This window comes from Streptopelia decaocto (assembly GCF_964273445.1).
Source record: "Streptopelia decaocto genome assembly, chromosome: 2".
NCBI lineage: Eukaryota > Metazoa > Chordata > Aves > Columbiformes > Columbidae > Streptopelia > Streptopelia decaocto.
Window position 1 is genome coordinate 53,057,991 of NC_138655.1, and position 12,342 is coordinate 53,070,332.

Sequence of the window (12,342 nt, forward strand, 5' to 3'; positions counted from 1 at the left end):
TACAGGTTAAAAATTCTACAAAAATGCTGAATGCGCAATCACTTATGATTGTAACAAGAAAGGGATTACAGTCTTTTTATCAATATTTTGTTCAGATATCCCACCAAAGTGACACTGTAATGGCAAAGGTAGATGCATAAATCATTAACGCCTTCACAAAACTGCATTTTGTTGTTCATAGCATTTAAAAAAAGGAATACCTTTCTTAAATGTTAAAGCAGTGGCTAAAGGTGGAAAGGGCATTATGTGTATATATATACACATATCTTAAGAAAACATATGTACATATATACACATATGCATACAGATGCCTAAGTATTTGATTTGCCCCTGGAAAACAGTAGTTTTTACAAGGATAATGTTATACAGCTCTGTCTGGTTGGCTTTTTATACAATTAACTATTTTCCCACATATTTTTTCATTACTACCCTAATTGTATGATGTGCAATATAGAAATATTTATAAATATATATATAATTTTAACATGAGGACTCACTTTCCCTGTAACAAATGCAAATGGCTACTCTAATTCCGTAGTTTCAGAGGAATCAGATACACAAGTATTGAAAATGTTCATTGCTGTCCATCCCCAGCCATTTTTCCCATTCCGTGCTGCAGAGACCAATTCCCGTTTTCAGCTTGTTCTTACAGTAACATTTTACAGAAGCAGCCAGCCTCTCCCAATGTTACTTTTCCTAACCTGACCACATTACCACTCCTTCATGTAATTTTAACTTGCCGTCTCGGAACAACAACAAAAAAAAACCCAGACCACAGCATTCAGCTGTGGATGTCAGCTGTCCCAGCTGAAGTGGTTAGATCAACATGTCATGAAGGAGCATGAACCTAATGGATGAATGGAAGGATATGAGCTTTTCTCAAAGTAAACCTCCAGAAAGCCCTATTGTGGCAGACAGATTAAGGAAATTTCCTTTTCTGCGCGTTATTAACATGGGAATAATATACGGGTAGTCTAATCTGGGCTATGGAGAACCAACTTTTGAACTCCTAGAAAATAAATTAGGGTCATTGCTAAGCAAGCAGCTACATAAAATTGCCTAAGGAATTTTTTTCTATGCCTTTGTGTCTTTTTTTTTTAAGATAAAAGAGTCCACATTAAATCACTCGATAAAAAAAATGACCATGTTAAAGTTCACCAAAGTATGATGTATACTTAAATTGGGCCTGAGACTGAAATATATGAGGCTATATTTAACAAAAATGACTTTTTTTTTTAATACTCTAATTAAAAACCTTTGAAATGCCACCAATTGCTATGATACAGGATTTCTATTCTCTTTGCCTAAATAGCCTTGTTACTTAACCTGTTTGTAAAGGACAAGCAACAGCTTTCTCAATGCTGTTTTTAAGATCATTTTGAAAAGACAAAGTAGAATAACAAAGATTTTCCTGTAATTTTGGGGGCTTTTTTTCTCATGAGTTTTTCAGTGTTCTAAAAGCAGTGGGTGTGTTTTGCTGCTACCAGTGAATCTCACCCATTCGCTCACATTCCCAGCTGCCCACGCAGAGGTGCATAAATACCTCACCTTTAGAGTGAAAATAAAAAAAGAGTGTAATCCTTCCAGAATCACAGGAATAGAAAGCACAGATGCTAAATCAAGTATTAGAAGCTATCTTCATGATGTATAAAATTCTTTTAAAGGAAATAGACCTCAAGCCACAGTGAAAATTTTCCTGACACAAGAGTCAGACATTTTCAGTCTTTTGTCACAGAGGGTATTGGTACTGAGCAGCAGAAGACTTTCACATCACTGTCCTTCACTTTCATGTGATTTTGTGGCACTCCTTGTTTTCAGCATCCAGGTGCTTTTTACCCACACCCACCCTTTGGTGTGGTGAGTCCTTCTGCCTCCATGCCTTCAGCGTCTTTCCATCCAAATGACAAATTAGAGATGCTCTTTTTTGTTTTTTTCCCCCAGAGCATGGAGAAATACAGTGCTTCTGGTTTTGGTTTCTTTCACAGAGAAAAGTACAAAATTTATTGCATAGTATGGCCTGAGCAAGAGGGATTAGGAAATTTATGCACAGTGCTAGGATGACATTTTTCCATGTATTGCTCCACTCTATTTCTTTTATTCAATCAGTGAAAAATGCTGTGTCTTACACAGCTTCCTTTAAAACTTAATCTAACCCAAGTTCACATTAAACTGATCCAAAATTAACTTCAAAGTTTTGCAAATTCTGTCCAAGTTTGGCCTGGCTAATTTAAGCTGGAAGCAAGCAATGAAATTCAATACCCAGAAATTTTTGTGTGATTTGTAGTTCAAAGGGGAATTTTGCACTTTCAAGGACTCTGTGGGTGTACTCCTACGATATAATGGTGCATGCCCCCACCATCTCAGGACAAGAACCCCTAGCTGATAAATCCCATCCCTCTCAGTGACAGTCCCCCTTTGATTTAACCAGAAAAGGGTGTTTAAAATTTGTGTGAAAAGTATATTAGTTCCTTTCTAAGCTATAGACATTAAATTTGCCACACAAAGGTTGCCCATTATGTTACTGCCACTAACAGTTACTAGCTAATATTATGAAAAAAGTATTATATTAGCACCAATGAAAATCTTTTTCATTCTTCTCAGTAAGCATTAACTAGTCACTGTGTTTATACTTCTTTCATATGGCTGTCACAAACCTTCTTCAGCAGGAGAGCTGAAGCCTTCATCATACAGCTATATAGCTACTAACTTATGTTTATGAAATGTTAGGTTCATAAAGGTTTTTCACTCCTCATTCTCGAAGTCTGGGCCAATTGATCCATATAAAACCAATTATTTTTCCAAATTTGTGAAAGTGCAAAGCATATTCCCTGGGAACAAGCATAATGTAAAATTCAAAATCACATGGTGCCTGCCTACCAAACCCCAGGGAGCTGCTCATGGGTTCACTGGCTACAGACTCTCCACAGATTCTTCTGTGCTGCAACTTCAGTTTACTGGTTGTCACTGAAAACATCCTCACAATATTCTCACCAAACCGGCATTTCCAGGTTATTTGAAAGGTCTGTGGAACTATTAACTACTTGAAAGAATAATTAGAAGTATAATAGTCCTGAGTACTCCATGATGTAGTATTGAAGAGGATCCTGTAGAAACACAAGCATGTTGGATTAAAATATTTTCCTACTTGCTTCTTTAGAAACCAGGAGAACAAATTCTCCATTAACTCAGGGAATTGCACAGATAGAACTGAAGGAAGAATCTGACCCATGTTGCCTTGTACACTTTTCTGATAGCTGTATCACTAGGCCAGTTAAAACTTTGTTTAAGGGCTGGTATGTGTCTCTAGTTAATTAAGTATCATTTTTAGTTTTCAGTAATATGCAGATGTCTAGCCCCAAGAGCTGTCACGTATATAAACATTTTTAGCTCCCAGTTTGAAATATGTATTTGGCTGATTAATTTTCAAAATATCTATTTGTACTTGTGCAAGTCTGCCATTTCCATACAAGACTCCAGTTTATGTGCAAGCACTTTATAAATCTCCAAATAAAATCTTCCATGTTTATTTTTCTTAGAGAGAAAATCCCATTTAATAAATGTGGGCCTCTTTTCTTTATATACATTTTATGTTGAGAGGCTAACTGTATTCTTTTCTAAGTCATATTGGTGTTTGGGTTTTTTGGTGTGCTGTTTTTTTCTTATTATGGGAAAAGAGGAAACAAAAATAATACTACAAATACATGGTATTTTTACTGTGGGCATTATCAACACATCACCTAAAGCACACAGCCATCATTTTGTTGTTTGATGGTACTGGAGAAAGCCTAGTTCTATGATGCTAGGAAGGGGAGAAAAAATATGTTCCTGGAGCTGCAGCCAATGTTTGTCTGCAGTCTGATCTCCTAAAGGACACCTATTCTGTTTCTGATGGTATTTGGTGTCTTCCACTATCTGTGTTTCTTCAGATGTTTAGTTTCTTGAAGTAAATTTTGTAGAATGCCCTCAAAGGGTGTCAGAAGGTATTTTATAATCTATATTTATAAATTTTTCATTCTCAGTATAATACATGCATTTTGGCTGATCAGTTTTCAAAATATCTATTTACACTTGTGTCAAATACAAATTTATATTTAGAATTTCCTCCCCGTCATCAGACAAGTGGGGTACCCACCTTCTGGTCCAGGAAGAGGAATGTAAAACCAGGGTAGGAACAGAAAAAATTCACATTTGCAGCAGCATCCCTGGTCATCCAGAAGCCAGATATCAACCTGGCATTCAGTCAGTGCTCCACAGGTTTGCAGTATGAGATCCATGGTGGCATCTATCATAATTTTTCAGACCCTATCCCTCTCTTGAATTGTGTTCACTCAGTCCTCACTGGTAGCACCATGGAATATAACCCTGGCACCACTGGCAGTAGGAAATGCTTCCAGAATTATCTTAGAGCCTTGTCCTTCATTTCTAACACACATACGTGGCTGCAGCGTGGCTCCCAGAGGGCCTCCACGCTGCCGTGGAAGCAACCATGATTTTACCCTGTGCAACCTGGCTTTAAAATATTTAATCCAGGACATGTTAACAGCATAGCAAAAGCAAGCCTAGAGGCTCTGCATGTTCAAATATTTATGCTTCCTGGGTGAGTCTGGCAAGAAGTGCTGCCAAGTATACTGTTATCAGTGTCCTATGCTGGCTAATTTAAAATTAACTTGGGCACTGCCTACATGAGTTACAGCAACATATTTGACTGAAACTGTCCTGCCCCTCCAGGCAGGATACGGAGCTCGGGGGAAGGTGGAGATGAGATGAATCATTTTTGTTCCCTTCAAAACCTGAGCTGCTTCGCCAGCTGGAGAGGCCAACAGTGTAATTTAGGCAGCCCTAAAAGATCACCCAGGAGAGCACCTTCCCTCCAGGGGCATGGCAAAGAGGAGCCTGATGGGCATTTTGCACAGCACCTGCACATGCGACCCTGCCCCAAGCTGTGACAAAGCTTCACAGAGGCTGATGTTTCACCTGTGTGCTCACAAGTTGCTCAGAGAGCCGCGGCTCATAGAGTAAAATCAGGGACATCCTTTCCAGAATTTTACAGGCAGAGAAATTTTTCAGGAACAGGTATTTATCAGAAACATTTGTTTTCAAAAAGCCCCGAACATCGAAGAAGTGGGAGAGGAAAATAAAGGGCTGCCTGAGTTTTCTCATTTTGTTTACAGAGTTTTCTCTGGGTGTTATTCCAGAGTTGAACCCCAGTATTTTTGCTTGATTGTTTTCTTTTGAGAGAAAAATATTCAATTAGCATACAAAGATAAAGTGCAATCATGAAAAAATATCGACTGCCTGGGAGTGTATTTATTTATGGGATTGCTCTAGATGAACGCACACTATTGTAAAAATAATTCGCTCATTTCCCAGTGCTCTTCTAATTATGTACACAGCCGTATCAGGAAAAACGAAAGATTTATCTGGTTTCAGGAGAAAGTAAGTGTGGTTCTCTGCCACAGAAATGATCTTGCATGTAGGAAATCAAGGTTCCTGCTCCTTGATAGTTTAAACAGAGCAGAGCCCGCTTGGTTTCTGAATCTCTCATGTAAGCAGCTTAAATGTCACTCCCTGCTCTGCCAAACCACTTTTTGTGTTTGAGTTGTGCTCTCCGCTCGTCCTCCTGCCTAACTGGTAAATAATTTTACTTAGTCGAGCCTATTTCAGGAGCAGGATAAGAAATTGGCTCTCAAAAGGAAAGGAAAAGAATGCAAGCAAGAAGTTTTCCCAGCGGTCGCTCGGTGCCGTGCAGGATTATCTCAGGTTTCTAGTTTCCTAGGAACGTAGTAACTTCCCTGTGGGTTGTTTTGTGGGCGGTGTTTTTGAATATATGCTAATTCAGCTTTCCTGACGGGGAGAGGAGCCGTGTCTCGCTCACACAGCTCTCCTGACAGCAAACGGTGGCGAGAGGCTGTGAGGGAGCCAGGCCATGCTCTGGCGCTCGTGACAGGACCCCTTGCCCTCCCATCAGTGCCCATCGGCACACCCCGGTCACCGGCCTTTGTCACCGGCAGCGGGGCCGACATGTGCCTATGACCATGGAGATGAAGGACTCAGGCAGCGTGGTCCTGACAGCCTACCATCCCCACAGCCCCGCCAGGATCCCAGGCATGGAGCAGAACTTTGTGCAGGACATTCCCCCTGGCCATTCGCCCACCAGCAGGTAAAGCCTGAGGGATGGGGACCGGTGCCGTGCTCTGCCATTTCGCCAGGGTCAGTCATGGTTTTTGCTGGCTGTATGTCAGCCCAAGAGTGTTTCCCGAATGCTCGGTCACTTTGCAAGCGCTTTGCTCTTGCACGTTTCTCCCCATTAGCGGGGAAGTGATTCAGCCCAGCGCTGCTGGTCAGGACTGGGAGGGGGAAACGCGAGTGCTTATTTTAAATCTTGTAAGTCAACAAATCAGGTCAGTTTCCTGCCCAAGATACTCAACAAGACAATCTCCAGGAAAAAAAAAAAACAAAACATGTGAATTCAGCTTCTGCTCAGGTTGTTTAGGACCGTGTTACGCGAAGTGAGAAGGCTGGAGTGACTGAGTCTGGCTCTAAGAAAGTTGATTCTGGCTTTGGTTTATAGGATTTTTTAATTCCTTCCCCATTCACCCATCAGGTCAGGACCAGCTCTTGCCTTTTTGTGAAATTGCAGTTACTGCTTTGCACAGCCATATGCACACAATGGGAGATTGCATGGTTAAAGACTTAGTCTAAATAAGAAAATTCCTTCGTGTTGCAGGAAGCTAAGTATTGTCTTAATTAATGCAGTCTTGTGTATGTTTACTTCCCTGCTCTGTAAGAATGCCTGTATTTGCACAGTTCAAAAATAGCATTTTGGTCAATTTTATTGTTTTGGAAAATCTGACCTTTTTCCTAAACATACGTGTCTGGGTTTTGCAAATTCTCCAAAAGAAGTAGTATGAAAGTTCATACTGCAAAAAGTTGAAGAAAGTAGGAAATGTTACTCTGTGGCTTGACCGAAAAAAAATGAGAACTGAAGTCTGAGGAAACAGTAGATGTTTTTATCCCCAGGAATTAAGTCTGTGTCTTCTCTTAATAAAAATAATGATATTTACTTCATATTGTTTATTTATAGCCGATAGCTGTTTTGTTTTCATTGTCATTATTTAGGTTAGCTGCATCTTCCTGTTCTTTGTGTATTTCCCTGGCTGTCTCATAAAGATAACTCCTTTGTTCTGTTAAACTGTTGTTTGAGAGCAGTACCAAAATACACAATTTTATGTTAAGAAAAGAAACACAGTCTGGGCTTTTAGACATGGTAAGAATGGCATTTGCTGCTCAAAGCAGAGAACAGTGGTTTGGCATTGGGTTACTGGGGAGCATGTCATTTCTTCCCCAAGGAAGAATGCTAAACTGGATCTCCCTTTGAGGAGAGCAACGGAAATGTGGTGGTTTGCTGTGTTTCTTGTAGGTGTGCTAATTGTTTTAAAATGCTCTTGAAACTTAAGCTCAGGGTGTATGAGGGTTTAAATCACATACGTGTCACCTACGGAAAGCAGAAGTGCAAACTGCAGTTCCTGAAAGTAAAAAAGAAAATAGGATCTTGGCATTTTGATGAGGAACAGGTTTTGGAAGCTCCTGCTATGAGGCAAAGCCATGTGTCCCTCTATATGTCTATGTGTCCCTAAAATTTTGGTGCTGCCAGCCTTTTCTTGTCTTCCACTTCCTGCAGCTGTCTAATAGCAATCGCCAAATTCTGCCATATGGGCAGTCAGTGACCGTCTGAGTTTCCAAAGCCTGTTCAAGAGAGGGATTTTATTAACCCAGCATGCAGTCCTCTGGAATGCAGAGTCCATGAAGGCAAATGCACTGAGAGTTTTAGCAAATGGTAAAATAGGCTCTGGCTTAATCCCTACTTCATCTTCTAAGAACTCTTTCCAGGACTGCATTTTCTGTATAGTTTCCTCTGCCGCCATCCTAATGCAAGAAGCTCCACTACAGACTCTGCCTGGCGTTCCTTGATCCCTGGGGCAGCCACCCACACCACAACATGCTAATTCCTTGACTCTCCAGCAGAATGATTTGAAAAAGCATGCAAAGAATAAAGGTGTTAGTCCATTTTTCATTTAATAACAAAAAACGTCGGGACACAAGCTTGACTTTCCTCTGAATTTTGTTGGGTTTAGTTAGATGTAGCTCTAATGAAGTCCATACTTCAGGTATGTATCTGTGAGAACAGAATCAGACTTGCCTATTAGCCTTCACTTTGATAAACTGCTGGCAAGTTCTTCTTCAGCTCAGGGATCAAGATCTTTCGATTTCTTTCTCCCCTCCAAACATCTCTCGTGCTTTGGAGTGCTTCTTCATGTCAGAAGAACAGCTCTATTCACCAGAGCTGGGCTTGGATACGAGTGTCTCCCTGCTACGTTTTCTCTTGCAAACACTTTCACTTTGGGAGTCTTCTAAGTGGAGGTTTCTCACAGAAAGGGGAACTTAATGCAGTTTCAGTTGACATTAAACTGCTCTGTTTCCCACTATTTAAAAAAGGAAAGATTTAAATAGCCATCATGAACCTTTAAACAAATGACTATCTCAAAACACTCTTGCAATCCAAGTACACAGCTGAGAAGCCCATGGACAGCAAAGTTCACACCAACAAAATAACTTATATGCATCACACCACTGGGACTCACATCCATTTACAACTCTTGAAGGGCCACTAAGGCAGGCATCCTGTGCACATCTAAAACATACACCAGCAGCATCAGCATCAGCATGAAGTATAGCAGCCACAAGTATTTTCACTCATAAGCCCAGTGAGGGAAGGGTTGTTAGTTGGTGGGCTTTAAGTGGGACAGAAAAATATGCACTTTAGCTTCTTCAAATGGAAGATGCAGCAGTGTGCAATGATGGATAGCAAATTCATAGCTGTAATGAAGGGGAGGGAGAGTGCGATATAAGTTTAACTATGTAGTGATGCCATCACCAACCTGCAAAGCAGAATTCTACCTTCCAATTTTACTGTTTGATAACACTAATAAAATTATTAAGAAGAGGAACCACAAATCCCAGCCATTCTCTAGAACAAGAGATCATCAGGGGGGCTAGTGATAGCTATACTAAAATGTCTCCTCCTCGGCCATCTATATCATTCATTTCTATCTTAGTCCTTTTGTTCCATCTGGCAGACTTACTTTACTAGTTCCATACATGCGGTGAGCCCTGAAAACTGCACTGTTGAGTTCGCTAGATGTCCAGGAGAATTCTCCAGTCAAATCTTCATTTCATTCTGTTAATGTAACTAGGAAGTTCATTTTCCATTTTTCTCGTGTGACATTCAGGTCCTTTCTCTTCACTTGTCATCTGGTTTGCATGATTGCCCCCGTTCCTCGCATTTATATTTTTCATATTTTTTTTTACTTATTGCCTTTAAGAACAAGGTGTTGGGGAGACCTCTATTTTCTTTGCTTGGCAATTAGACTAATTCTATGACAAATGAGCATAGTGGGGAAGGTTCCTGTACTCGTGGCATCCCTCTCAACTTTTTTTAGTCCCATTTATTAGAACTCAGATGTCACAAGTACCAGTATCAAACACCACAGAATATCATGCTATCCCTTTCAATACATATACTACCTCAGTGCAAAGGTGAAAATGCTGATTTATGTTATGTAATTATAAACTTTACCATTTTCAATTCAAATAATAAAGGCATTTCTAGTTGTGTAGAAATACTTCTCCTGTATTATACAGAGGAAAAGCGAGGCCACAGCCACAGGTCTTCCTCACATCTCCTTTTTATCCTTCTAGGAGAAGCTAGGAGGAGTTTTTCCTGTGCTCAGAGGAAACAGGCATGACCTCTGTGCCAAACGGCCAGTGAGCTCTCTGAGGTAATTAAGCAATTAGGGGAGTACAAAGCATTCCTAAGTGAGTCATGCTTAAGCTTTTCTTGCCTCAAATACGACAGAGAGTTCCTCAGCCCGTTTGTTACTAGCGTATCTACCAGCGAAAAACTCATCCTGCACTACAAATCACAAACATTTCCACTGCAATGAGTGTTTTAGGCTTATATGTTCATGAGATAAGAATCAGGGGAAAGAAAAAGCACGTTCACATGCTTTGTTCCTGCAGTGTGGGTTTAGAGAAGCTTTTAAAGGGCACATCAAGCTGTTTATACATAGAATAAACATCTTCATAATCAATACTCATGCAAAGAGCAGCATATATACTACAAAACCTAGGAGCATGCTTCATAAGGAAAGAATGAAGTGGATTTCACTACCACTGAACAATGCAGCCAAGACCCCTTCTTGGCTTCTCCCCTAGTCAAGGGCAAGTCTGGCACATCCAACTGTCTTAGGGAAATGCCTTTCCAATGTCCTAATGTTCAGCACATCTCCCTCCTCCTGCTGGCAGGACGTGACTTTTAGGCAGACACCACTAAACTGTAGAATCAAAAAAAAGAACAGGAATATTTTCTATAGTTTCCTTGAGTTCCCTGCTGGCAGCTTCCAGAATCCCCACTCTCCAAGGCTAAGACTTGCATTAATTTGGACAAGCATGGGTGCAGATCCCTCTGCAATATTCATCCCCTCTTGTGAGCACCAAGGCATGACAGAGATATGTCATGGTCAGGTAAAGTGTCCTGAAATAAAGACTGTTTCTCTGGAAGTAAAAAACTGGAGAAGCAGCCTTTGTGCACTGAAATTTGGTTTGTGACAAGTGGAGCTCTATGAGTAGTTCAGGTTTTATCCCAACAGAAGCAGATTTTATCGCAGGGAAGTAAGGTCTGTACGCCCTGAGGCTGAGTGATCTGGGTTTAATTTCAGTCAGCACTGATTGAGCAGCTCCCCTGCTCAGTTGTATACAAGTGATGTCAAGAATGTCTTCTAAGTGATGCAGGATAAACAAACTTAGGTATTTTGGATGTTTATCTCACTCTACCACAAACTTCCGCAGAAGACAAAAATAAAAAGCTGTCTCCTTTTCCACAACAAAACTTGAAATGACTTGGGCCTCTTGCAGTAACTTAGACTTAAAACCTATGAAATTAACATTTTAAAATGTACTAAAAGTGGTAAAAGAAAATCCCACAAAAACAGGGATCTAGGAAAATACTGTATTGGCACAGGTTGGGTAAAAATACGTTTTGTGGAAAAAACACTTTTATAATTTCTAGCAGCTTCCTAAAATATGATTTTTAAAGTATATTTTTATAGATGCTAAGAATGATAATTCTTAATAAAACAGTTACCATGAGGATACATATAAATAAGTCAGACAATAGTAGACATGCTTTTCCTGTAGGTTTTAGAAATGCCTACAGAATGTCCTCTGGGAGCTTCACTGAGGAATGTAATATTTATAGCCAGTTCCTCACGTTATGGTTGAAACTAGAGTTGGCTTCTCTGGTTTCTTTTTAGTTTGGTGCTCCTGCTGCTCTCCCTGGTACCTCCATATGCAGAGCTGATGGAAAACATCTGGCACTGTCCCTTTGATCATTTTGTTTGGTTGAGCATTTAGCCAGCTGCCCCCTTCATTTTTTAACTAAGTCACTTATCTCTGATTACATGAGGGTTGGAGCTGCTTGAAAAAAGAAAAAAAAAAAAGAAGTAGGACCTGAGAGCCCTGCATGCCCTACACAGACACCTTCAGATTGCATCAGACAGACTGACAGCACTGGCATAACAAACAGCCAGGAATCAAGAACTGTAAAGTGTCATTTTTGCACAGGAGATCAAAATAATACAGTGTAAATGTGTGGAAAACGTACAGTGGTGGGAGCTGCAAGACAGCTATGGAATACTAGTAAAAGTCCTAGCTAGGACAGTATCTGAAAAGCATCTGGTTAGCACTGTACAAATATAGATTCACATCCTGAAATAATGCAGAGTATCCATAGCAAACAGTCAAGTTAACATCCTGGATTTTGGCAAACCACAGTTCTAGCAGCCACTTGGCCCACAGCGGTGCTTTGCTCCAGCTGGCCAGGCAGCACCGCAGAATGAAGCCAGGAGGCAGCACATCTGCCATTGGGGTGGGATCGCTTTCCGTGCAGCCTTCAGGCACTACCGTGATGGGAGAAGAGTGTCCAGGGTCACGTCCCAGGCTGCTGACTGAAGTCAGGCATCCCATCTGGCATTTTGGCACCTTGGCCTGCCTCCCTCTTTTTGTCTCATTGGAAACAGTCCCCATTGTGTTTTTCCCAGTCCTGTTGTATGTGGAAAGGACTCAAAAGAGGGAGACAAAAAGAGAAAGCAAGGGGATGGGAAGAAGAGGGCAGCAAAGGAGGGCAGGAGAAGAACCATCTTCACAGGCAGGTGATCTAATTCTCCTCCTTGTGTGCAAATAAAAGGAACTGGAGAGAAAAAAAGAAATACGTCCCAAAGGATG

The 12,342-nt window shown here is 40.7% G+C and overlaps 1 protein-coding gene across 1 annotated transcript in view; it reads left to right on the top strand.

Annotated features, from left to right (window-relative positions):
* The first annotated feature begins 5,897 nt into the window (after positions 1-5,897).
* Positions 5,898-12,342, top strand: part of ARHGAP28 (Rho GTPase activating protein 28) — a 72,335-nt gene continuing 65,890 nt past the window's right edge. Inside the window, exon 1 of the mRNA XM_082046580.1 lies at positions 5,898-6,160. Coding sequence (XP_081902706.1) covers positions 6,030-6,160 — 131 coding nt within the window. The 5' untranslated portion in view covers positions 5,898-6,029. The remainder of the gene's footprint in view (positions 6,161-12,342) is intronic.